Source organism: Culex pipiens, chromosome 2 (assembly GCF_016801865.2).
Source record: "Culex pipiens pallens isolate TS chromosome 2, TS_CPP_V2, whole genome shotgun sequence".
In the NCBI taxonomy this organism is placed as follows: Eukaryota; Metazoa; Arthropoda; class Insecta; order Diptera; family Culicidae; genus Culex; species Culex pipiens.
The window spans coordinates 9,997,987-10,010,177 of NC_068938.1; the positions used below are offsets into that span (position 1 = coordinate 9,997,987).

A 12,191-nucleotide genomic window follows, 5' to 3' on the forward strand; every position below is an offset into this window, starting at 1 on the left:
TAGGTTGAATATCACCTCTTTTTTTGAGTAATATTACATAAAAAATGTGTAAAAATGTGAACCTGATGAATATTCATCAAAAACTGATGAAAATTCATCATTTTCTGGGGTAAAATTATTCATTTTTTTAGCCACAACATCTGTCACCATTTCCTGACGAATATTACCATCATTTGTGTATCCATTCCAAGTTGCGTACGTTCTTACTAAACCTCCCAATCTATTTTCGCAACACTCTGATCAGAACCGCGCAAGGTTGTTTTTTTCTACAACTCCATTCCAAAATAGGTTCCCAGCTAGAAGTAATAGGTTGGTAAATAATGGTTGGTTTCATTGGACCTCCCCGAAAGACTGGGGTCGACCGTTTAGTCGTGAGCAATTATGTTTCTCCGCGCTTTAAAACCGTCAATTCTTAAACTTTTTTCCCAACTCTGCGCACTTAATGGTAGTGATTAATGGTCAATAAAGCATAACAAAACAAAAAAAAACGACGAAGATCTGCGTTGCGTTCGTCACGGTACGAAAATGGCTGCTATCTTCAAATTGGTCAGATAAACAAAAAACGCACCGGCGCCTATAATAACCATTCAATTTATTGGTCACTGTTCTTTTTTTGTGTGTTTCTTCTCAGAGCTCGTTGAACGATTGTTTCACAGAGTTTTAAGTCGAGCTGCTGAAAAGTAAGATAACTCTCTTGAAATCACCCTCTTTTCCTCCCTCCCATATTTATTTCGGTCGCTTTTACGTCATTGTGCAACAATTGGTTTGTTGATTGTTTGCAAATTTACAAATATGTAACAGAGGCATTGAACACCTTTTTGTTGCAGACCTGGAGAGTAGAAATTTGGTGCGAATGCTTAAAATTAATTCGAGTCGATCAAACTGCAAATTTTCGGGTACCGATTTTCACGCGCACTCGCTCACGAAACATTGTGGGTCTTACTTAACGCTAGATTTACGCTAGGGGCTAGGCTAAAGTTTGATTTTACCCTAAACAGAAAATAACAGAACAATTTATCGTCTAAATGGCTATTTTGAAACTAACTGGCGCTAAACGCTGTCTATTTACATTGCTACTAAAAAATAACCCATTTTTGGCAGTTGCTTCAAAAGTTGGACACATTCTACAGCTTAACTAAAGCACCTACACGATTTTTGGGCTTCACAAATTAAACTTTGATTATTTTAAGTGTTGTCGAATGAGCGTGTAGCCAAACGTCATTTTGACAGCAGTGTTGTCAAATTCACAGAAAGTTGACGCGACTCCAAAATTAATCCACAATCCTTCCAAATTCCCTTACGAGTGATGATTGAACCCGTGGAACCGCCGTGGCACGAATCCGGCGTGGGTCAGCACGCTGTAGATGTCCGCCCGGGAGATCTTCTCGGCGTGGCGCTCCCGGACCGGTTCCTCGCCCGGGCCGAACCAGCTGAAGCGGGCCAGCGCGTTTGCCACCCGCGGCGTCCGGTAGAACGGATTGCGCAGATAGTCCGGCAGCAGCGCCTCCTGGGCGTCGTTTTCCAGCACGGCCGGATGGGCGTACCGGGACAGGCCGCCCACCGCCAGCAGCACCGTCTGCAGCAGGACCAGCAGCTTGATGAGCCACCTGAGGGAAGCAAGCAAAAAAAAAGTTAGGTTAGTTTGCATTTGCCATAAATTTTTGACAGCTGATGGGGCATCGTACAACGCGATTATGGCGCCGAACCGTCAAACGCGGTGAAAAATGGCAAATCGTAAACGGCGTATAATTAGCTGCAAACAACCTGTAATTGATTGGGAAATTTATTCTCGATAAATGCTATTATTTATGTTGCACTTGTAGCGATGCAGAGACGTGTGGGCAATTTTCCTCAATTAATCATACTAATCTATGCTCACTCGCGTTCACGTGGGCTTTGTAGAGTTATGAGTTATTCCAAGTGTAAAACCAACACATAAAATGAGTAAAGCAAGTTCAGCGTGTAGGCGAAGAGATCTGTCAAACGAACGAACGAAGAGGAGCGAGAGAGTAGATGTCAATTGGCAGTTGAGTTTGGATTGTGGCATGGAGCGGACGTTTAGAACGGAGTGAAGATTCTACAATTGGCGCAGCCGGTACGATCAATTAGTTTGTTCTGGTGATTTTTTTTTTGCTTTTGCGATTGGTAAGTTAGTGGATGACCTAGGACATGTTTTGATCCTGGTGAGGAGGAAAACATGGTAAAGGCGCAAAAGGATAAGAGTGTCGAGGCCAAGGGAATGATGGAAAGAGAGGAATCACAAATCCGTATAAATAATTTCAAGATTTTTCAGGTGTAAACCGAAAACGCGATCTAAAATTAAAATGGAAGTTTAAGGCTTTTAACTGCTTATTTAATTGTCGGTGTACAGGACGCCGCACTGTTTAATCATTTTCTGACGTATACATTCAATTTTGCAGTCCAAACCCAGTCATTGAATTGGAAAAATAAAATTCTTTTTCAAATTTTCTTTTCTTGATTTGTGTGCACCTAAATCGAAGACCAAGATTGTTTACTTTTTGCTCTTTGGTCTGACAGTCTTGGTCTGACAGATTTGGTCTGTCAGTTTTATCATGGATTTTGGTCTGGTCTAGGCGAGGGATAGGACACAGCACCTTCCTGGTCGAGGCCGATTGATTTGTTTTGTTGATGTTTATTTTGCTGTTTGAGAGTAAACAAAAGAGCGGGACCGGTTGAAGCCCGAAGCGCCACATAAACAAAAGAGCGGGACCGGTTGAAGCCCGAAGCGCCGCCACATAAACAAAAGAGCGGGACCGGTTGAAGCCCGAAGCGCCACATAAGCAAAAGAGCGGGACCGGTTGAAGCCCGAAGCGCCACATAAACAAAAGAGCGGGACCGGTTGAAGCCCGAAGCGCCACATAAGCAAAAGAGCGGGACCGGTTGAAGCCCGAAGCGCCACATAAACAAAAGAGCGGGACCGGTTGAAGCCCGAAGCGCCACATAAACAAAAGAGCGGGACCGGTTGAAGCCCGAAGCGCCACATGAACAGAAGAGCGGGACCGGTTGAAGCCCGAAGCGCCAAGTCAAAGAAGGAGTGGTCCGGTCATTTTGGCCAGACAGGAGCGAAATCGGTTGAAGGCCGAAGGGACAGACAGTGGCAAAGATGCAGTACATATGTTGATGAATTGTTTGCAGCTTTGAAAGTTGCAGAGGCTGAAGAAAGTATCCGCTGATTAGGTCTCTGGTTGGGATTCCCAACTATTGATATGTGAATGAATTTAAAGATGGTGTGACCGATGGCCGCATATCGAATAAGGAGTGTATTTCGTCCGGAGGAGGAAATGCTTGAGTTGACTTTCGAAAACAGTGCGAGAGGTTTGACAGCTTGACATTTGAGGTGGTGTGACATGTGATTGAATTGTTCTGACTTGAAACATGGAAAACATTGCTGACGTTAAAGCGGGGCACAAGGTGAAGCTACTCAGAGAAGCTTTTGATTTGGTGTCCAGGATGATTTGTTCTCAGCGCGAGTTTCTATTCCGTTAAACTACTGGCTGTTCTTTGCCTTTTATTAACAAACTTGGCTGAATGTGTGCGTGATGCAGCATACTTATTTTGTTGTTGGTGGCTCTGATAGTTGCGCCAAGGGAAGTTGAATAAGTGATTAAGCAGATTGTGCTGACTTGATGGAGTCAACCTGATTAGCAAGATTGTGAAAGAGTTCGGGTTGGATTGCGGTTGACTTCGGTTTTGTTTGTAACTAAAGGCAGACCTTATTTGTTTGTATGTGAGTTCATATAGAATGTATGAATGACTTTTGTGTGGTGGTCGTGAAATTTGTAGGTTGTCAGTGAGACAAAGGACACGGAAGGTTTCGATAAATTGACGGTGTTTCCTAAACCCATTCAGGCATGTTTTTGAAGTTGCTTCAAGTGAAACTTGCGTTGACAGACGGAGGACTTTGTAGTAAAACAAAGTTTGGATACGGCCCGTCGAGGATGAATGTGTCAGTTATTGACAAATTTAGTTGAAGAGCGGGGCTTCTCGAGGAATGGCTGAGGACGGTTTATGTTAATTTTTGTCTTGTCCCGTGAAGGGGAAAGGAGCGTCCAACACCTATATGCTATGATGTGTCAGCATAGAACTGCGCATCCAGTAAGTTCGATAAACCATGAAGAAGACAGTTGACAGCATGTGAAGGTGAAGTGGAGAAGTTTTGATTGTATCTCAGAAGAAGTTCCCATCAGGTATTATGTAGATTGAGCGTTGGTGAATGCGGTCAGAGAAAGGAATGATTGATAAGAGCCTCTGTATTTGAGAGTAGGTAGTCTTGATAAAGAAGTTTCTTTGGCTTGGTTAAGGGATATCATATTGCACTTATGTAACGTCTTGTATTTATGCAAGACGGATAGAATGTTGAACTGCCTTATTTAGTTTTTCGGAAGCGCGACGGTTCACTATGTTTCTGACTCGTGACAAAATCTTTCAACAGACGCATTTTGGAAGAGATGTTCAATAAGCAATTTTAGTTCAGGTTGATGCCTGTCAAGAATGTATTGGAGTTGTAAGTAAATCTTTCCCTGCTCCTGAGGGGAACACCCGTGAAGAGTATCGGGGCCGGCATTTACAAAGCGGATTCAGTGACAGTTTATAAATTAACTTAATGTTATCATGTAAAGGATAATGTTAACATTCCATAGGTTGTCTTCCTAAGGTGTCGTGATAAGGTCCAGTTTGTAATGATACACTACCTTCACTTTACTAAGCAAAAATCCAGAAGGGACGAGATTGGTCCGAGCCGGGATTTGAACCCCGATCTACCGCTTACTAGGCGGAAGCATTACCACTTGACTACGTGGCTCGGTCTGTATTGGAGTTGCTTCAAATTGAAAATGAGTGAGAGAGTTTGGTTAAGATGAGGGGCAGTAGTTTTGATAATTATAGCATTCGATTTGAATTGAAAGTTGCCGTTAGGATTCTTCATGAGTATTTTGGTATTTTGAGTATTGTGAGTATTTTGGTTATTTTGGAACTAAACAATCTTTAGTTATTTAAAGTGTTAAAAGTTGTGGAAATTAAGTTAGATAAGTATGCCGGGACCGTGGTGTAGGGGTTAGCGTGATTGCCTCTCACCCAGTCGGCCTGGGTTCGATCCCAGAAGGTCCCGGTGGCAAATTTTGAGACGAGATTTGTCTGATCACGCCTTCCGTCGGACGGGAAGTAAATGTTGGCCCCGGACTAACCTAAAAAAGGTTAGGTCGTTAGCTCAGTCCAGGTGTAGGAGTCGTCTCCCTGGGTCCTGCCTAGGTGGAGTCACTGGTAGGCAGTTGGACTCACAATCCAAAGGTCGTCGGTTCGAATCCCGGGGTGGATGGAAGCTAAGGTATAAAAAGAGGTTTGCAATTGCCTCAACAATCAAGCCTTCGGATACCTAGTTTCGAGTAGGAATCTCGCAATCAAGAACGCCAAGGCAATGCTGTAGAGCGAATAATTTGATTTTTTTGATTGAAGTATTTTTTTTACTCAACAAATATGTGGTTGTAAGACTTTGTTAATAAATGTTGAATCAGAGGGAGTATTTTTTTCACGTTTATTTTCGTCGGACAAGGAGAGAGATGTAGAGTTATGAGTTATTCCAAGTGTAAAACCAACACATAAAATGAGTAAAGCAAGTTCAGCGTGTAGGCGAAGAGATCTGTCAAACGAACGAACGAAGAGGAGCGAGAGAGTAGATGTCAATTGGCAGTTGAGTTTGGATTGTGGCATGGAGCGGACGTTTAGAACGGAGTGAAGATTCTACAGGCTTGTGTGTGTTTTGGTTTGCTGAAATCTTCGGCGATCGAAGCAGAGGCTCCGGTGGAACTACGGACCATCGGTAACATATCATCGTAATGCTATCTTGTCACATGTAGCTTTTTGCTAGAATTTGGTTAAATGTTTCTCGAGTAAAAATGATCCTAAAACATATTTTTGAACAACTTGTAAATAAACTTTCCAAAAATCAATGTCGATTTTATAAGCAGTTTTACGATTAGATCGGTAAAATTCACAATAAAATAAAATGAACCATTAACAAATTAGTGACAAAAAATCAAAAAAATGTTTAAAACGTTTTAAAGAAAATATTGAAGACCTTAAAATTTTAAACAATTCTTAAAAGCTTAATAGTAAAAATCTCTTAGTTTTTTTTAAATAAAAAATAAAGCCGTTTCAAATATTTTTCAAAGTTTATGCCTCCCCCCTCCCTTCATGATCGGGCTTTTTAAATCAGGTTGCAAACCAGCCATGCCAGATATACAGATTAATTTGTATTTTACAAATTTTCCGATCCCAGAAAACACCATAATCTGTTAATACAGATTTTTTAAATGATTATATTTAAAAATATCAACAATTTAGTTATTGAGTAATGCTTTTATATGATTAAAAAGCTTAAATCTGCTGTTAAATTTTGAAAAATATCTTCTATGGCTTCGAAATCGACATGATACAGATAAAATACAGATTTATTTTTAAGAAAATACAGATCTCCCATAAAATAATCTGGCATCGTTGGTGCAAACAAATATTTTATAACAAAACTTCAAAATTAGAATGGAAATGGAAGTGGAACATTTACCTGCGATGAGAATTTTATTTAGCATCTTTGAGTACCGCAACAAGTTTTTTTTCGCGAAAATCGGCCTAAATGGATATGGATATTTTGGAATATCGAAATTTTTGAATTTTTTTTTCAATTTAATTCAATTTAATTAATTTTATTTACCGAAATAATAATTTTACAATTTGTGTGAATGCCTGGTTCATAGACATTTGGTGTTCCTTGCAAATATTGCTTTTGCATTAATCGCTTGGTAACAGAAGCTTCTTCGATTGCAATTAAACAAAAACTAGGGAACATTTGGCCAAAAAATCTAGTGAGATCGAAAATTTAGGTATTTTTTTTTATTTTCAAAGACGAAAACCTCCAAATAAATAAATTTTAACAGTTTAAATTATTAAAAATTATTTATTTGAAGGTTTTCGTTTTGAATATTTTTACCACTCATTTTAATTTAAAACTATTTGGACTATTTTTTTTAATTTCAAATTTTTGAAAAGGTTTTAAATGCACAAATATTTTTTCGCGTATTTTTTTTTGAGAATTTTTGGTGTTTTGGAATTTTTAAAGGCAATAATAAAAAAAGATTCGTTTTTTTTTAAATAATTCCGATAATGAGGCCATCCATAAACCAATGCAAAGTGGTCCAGACCCAAAATTCTGTGGAAAATGAAGTAAAACTGAAGATGAAACTTTTGTTTTGGTTAAAAATTAGGGTAGTTCACGTTAGGGTTTTTTTTTGAAAATTTAACTTTTCAGGAATATTTTATTTGTATTTTAGAAAGTTGTTAAGCTTGCCAATCCAAGCAACTTTGTCGAAGACATCAAAATTTTATTTCAATCTTCGCCTTCTACGTACAAATTTAGAGAAAGTATCAAAGCTATCCGCCAAAAATCAATTTTTTGAATGTGGGTTAAGTTAAGTAGAGAAATGTAATGTTCGGTGCACTTTTAGAGCCCCACAAAATAACCTTTTTTATTTTTTGATAAGTTAGTTTGGACTTAAGGGTTAAAAGTTACAGCAGTTTTAAGGTCATTTTGAAAAGGTCAGGTCAAATCTAAAGCGCCAGGTTGCAATCGAAATGCAGCACTACAAACAATTTTACATGAAAAACCCGAAATATAACCAATCAATTTTAATCAATATTTTGGGAGCTGATCGTCGCCGTCGTGCTAACTTGTCGTACGTGCATTTTGGGCCAAATTGAGTTAAGAACGCCATTTTGTGCAGCTCACAATGCCTCACCTTTTGACCTTCACAGATCCCCAAAATTCGATTTCAATCCTGAGATATTCAACGAAATCCGAAAAAACTCTGTGCATTTTCGTCACTTTACATGTGGAAGTAGTTTCAATCTTGTCGTGCTATCTTGTCACTCCTTGAAATTTGATGTAAGTGCGACAACTGGCCAAAGGGATTTCAGGTCAGAACGCGTTTGACGCACGTACAAGTTAGACTACCGCAAACATTTGTAATTATAACTCGGGACTCCCGCAACCAGCTTCAACAAAACTTCGGGACAATGCACAGAATGGTCAGCCAAACAGAACGTGTTTGTTTTTGTTTACATTGCGTGCTCTCGTTTTTGTTTATTCAAGGTCAAACATTAAAACGTGTTTTTCTCGGAACGGCGAAATGGCGGGTGTGACATGATAGCACGACGAAGTCGAGATTCAGACTTTTTGCCCGTTGAATCTGAATCGCGACTATGCAAGAGTTTGTCGAGATATTTAAGTCCACCCTGATATATTTTTTTAATTAAAATAAATTTAAAAAACCATGTATTTTTTAGCGTAGTAGAGGCAGAGTTAAATTGTATTGAGTGTTATCAAATAATTACGATGTATAAATCGTTATTTATTTCTGTGGTATAAATTTCAGATGTAAATGTATTTAATTTGATTTTTGGTATATGTTTCACGGCAATATAAATAATCTAATCAATTCCAAAAGGAAACAAATGCCATTTTATTTATTATTCAACAAGATAGAACAACGTCACCGAGTTTCTCCGATCAAAGCCTGCTACGACCTGCAGCCTGCGTAGTGCTTCAAGCATAATTTAGCACCTTTATCGACCGGCTTCCACCGAAGCTCGAACCCGGACTGAGCTCAAGTGAAACCGGCTCCCCCTCAGACTTATGTGATATCTTGTTTCCAACTCGCGGAGAGTGTATCAATTACCCAAACGATTCGCATAAATATCTCACTCTCTACAGCAAACGGTAATGTGACGGAAGATTGGTCAACTTGGCGACAGGATAAATCAACTCCGGCCAGTCAGGTAATGAGAAATCTATTAGTGCGTTAAATCATCGTCGAACGAACGTGGCGATGATTCTCTGTGATTGACTCTAAATGACTACTTCCGTTGGATGCGGCTTGCGCCGACTATAACGCCGCATTATGAACCAATTTGAGAGCAATTTTGCGGCTTAAATTGCAAGTCTTAGTCAGTGCCTTTTAGCGTGTAATTATTCACTAAGTGATCCTCGTTGCTTCTTGTAGGATCTTTAAGTAATGTTATTAAGGTATTGTTTGTTTTGCCAGTCAATTAGATCATCTTTTGAGCAGAACCGCCATCACATGTGACTCTCAAAATTGCGTGGGTGAATGGATTCGCTCGTACCTTCGTTGACAATTTACGTGGTTTACGTGACGCCGCGGATATCGGCTCGTAGAAATCAGATATTACAATCACGATCGGTCGGAGGAGGAATGGCCATAGTTCACCCATTCAACGATTGCATCTTACCTTGCTGCAGTCTTGCAGTCCTTGAAGATGCTTCGACGTCCGTTTGGAACGGAATAAAATGTGGGTCAAATTGAGTACGTGATGGAATGGATTGAGGATTAAGTTACCCAATTTATTGACATGAATTTGATATGACGACACATGCAAATGCTCATACAAATTGCAAATTAAGAAATAATTTACACACCTCTTAGACAATAGATAAAAAATGTTTCGTTCCGCTTCGATGGATTGAATCTCCTTAACAAGACTCAACAAAATAAAAACCTTCCTACGGAAATCTGCCAAATCATCATCCCATTAGTACCTGGAGCTCTTCAATTAGTGAATTTTATTGCCAGCCAAATGTTATCCTCGCACAGCGATGATCACGATTCTGTTTTGCCTATTTCTTCAACTGCAGCAGCATTTAATCACTGCTGCTAAGTGTGGCGGTACGCATTATGTTTTGAAATCTTCATCCCTCGTCGGTAAATTTATCAGATCCCCACGACGAAGAAGTAGCAGCAGCAACGCGTTTTGATGGATATGCAAAAATAAATACGGTGCTATTTGTTTCTCGACGAGACGCCATCTCCTAGTCGTGGTGATGGTCGCTTGATAGCCAAGATTGGGTGTTTGTTTGTGGTCTGGTAGTTTAAAATTGAGTGCTCTTGAACGTCCGTTGAACTGGGTTGAACTCCGAAATAGTTTGCAACACTTATTCCCAGTTTCTTTTAAATGATTAGCCAAAGTTTTAAAGTTTTCGTTCCTCGGCTCTAGTCGAGGGGGTAACAAAAAAAATCAACATTAAAGCCACATTTTCCCAAATTTTAGGCGGATAGTATCACAATATGCTTTATCATTACAGTTATGATATCTCCGGGCGGTGAACTTTTCGCCCAATTTTGTCGCCGGCACTTTTCAATGAGAAAATTAATACTATAGAGCAATTTCAGCTCCAATTAGGAATTTTTCTGGTACTTCTGGGAAAGCTTTCCGGTAAAAATATTTCGAGACTGAAAAAACGAGTCGCTCATTTAAGAATTGCCAAAAACCCCAAAAAAATATATTTTTTCATCATTTTTATTTTTAAAACCGCTGTATCTTTACAAGGATTGGACATAGAACATTGGTCAATAAGGAGACTTTTATGTAAAATTGTCTGGGGAATCGGTTTTAAAAATTTCAACGTTTAGGCCACTCTTTAAAAAAACAGTTTTTTAGGAGAGATATGCATTTTTCGTGAGTCTTTTTGTAACATCCTCAAAAAAATTGAACGAATAAAAATCGTGACTTCACCTAAAATTTTAACTTTTAAACTTAAAAATCAATAAATCTCATAGAAGTGGCGTGTTTTTTTGTTTCAGTGTATTTTCTTCAGAAAGCCCGTTCAATTTCCTACAAGTTTGTCTGTGACCACTTTTTGATACGGTGCAACGGCTTCGAGGTACAGTATTTTTAAAAATTTTCAAAACATCATAACTCCGCACCATTTCAACCGATTTAAGGGTATTAGATAAGCTTTTAAGGAAAAATAGTTCGAAGTTTCAAATATCTAGCTTAACATCTGAAAAAGTCGTATGAAAACTTAAAATGACTTTTTGGCCGTGTCTGGACCAAAGAGCCTATGCCTGAAAATATATATTTTTATCGGATTCCTCGGAAAATTTCACTTAAGGGGTTACATACATGTAGAAAATCACAAAATTTTATATTACAGAATATTTGTTAAATCCACTCAGCAGATGATTATTAATCATTCCCAAAAGTTTTATGAAGATATGTCATGATTAAAAAGAGTAAGAGACGATTTAAGTTCAAAATTTTGCCATGTGCAAAGCGGGCTGTCAAACTTTGTTGGCGTTTTTCTCTAAACCCCGAGTTGATTTACGGGTGCCACGATATCTCGCGATGGGATGGACCAAATTGGCTGAAATTTGAGGTGAAGACTCTCAAGAAAGCCCAATTTTTAAAATTAGCTTTTAAAAAAAAAAACAAAAATCAAAAACTAGCGATTTTTCGTATGAAAAACACAAAAATATTTTTATCTTTTTTTTTTAAATAAACTTTTTGAAAATCGGGCTTCGTCATGCACACGGAGTCGGTTTAACGAGTCTTCACCAAAATTTTGAGCCGATTTGGTCAAGACAATGTTGAGATATCGTGGCACCCGTTTTTTGAAATTGCTCACATGAAATTGCTATATCTCGCCAACGATGCAACCAAATATCTTCAAATTTGTTTTGAAAGTAGGCGAAAATGTATATTTTAATGCCATGAAAAAAGAATTAAAAATAAGTTGATGTGTGTGCTCATACTAACCTCTGACTTTTTTGCCGATATACATGTATATAACCCCTTAACATTTCCAAAAATTTGCGATGTCGAACCGTACGTTTCCGAGATATGATTTTTTCAAAATAAAAACTGTGTTTTTCGACGCGCCACGCGCAAAAACTGAAAAATAACGAAATCGGTAAAAAAAAAACAACTTTTTTCACTAAAACTACTATGATTAATAACTACATGTTTGGGTACCAAAAGTTGCGTCTTCAATAAAGTAAATTTTGATACCAAAACATGTATGTGTATCATCACTGAAATTTTAAGTTATCGCTATTTTTGGTGAAAAAAAAAACTTGTATTTGCCGATTTCGTCATTTTTCCGTTATTCGCCGTACGCAATAACGGAAAAATGACGAAAACCCCAGTTTTTGTTTTCAAAAAATCGTATTTTGGAATATTGAAAACATAACTTCACTTTTTTATATGTTACGAAAATTTTCCAAAGAGAGTTGAGTTGGAGAATTTGAACGGTGTGCGTCGCGGTCCTCGCGCAGGATTTTCGTTGCCGTTTCCGTCTTTGTTGTCCCCCGGATTGTGCGTGTATT

General features: G+C 38.5%; 2 protein-coding genes across 2 annotated transcripts in view; both read right to left on the reverse strand.

The window, feature by feature from the left end:
* Positions 1-12,191, reverse strand: part of LOC120418713 (uncharacterized) — a 406,326-nt gene that overhangs the window by 386,376 nt on the left and 7,759 nt on the right. The gene's annotated exons all lie outside the window — the stretch shown is intronic.
* The window catches only part of LOC128092633 (uncharacterized), a 36,284-nt gene continuing 24,665 nt past the window's right edge, over positions 573-12,191 (reverse strand). Inside the window, exon 2 of the mRNA XM_052706882.1 lies at positions 573-1,607. Coding sequence (XP_052562842.1) covers positions 1,298-1,607 — 310 coding nt within the window. The 3' untranslated portion in view covers positions 573-1,297. The remainder of the gene's footprint in view (positions 1,608-12,191) is intronic.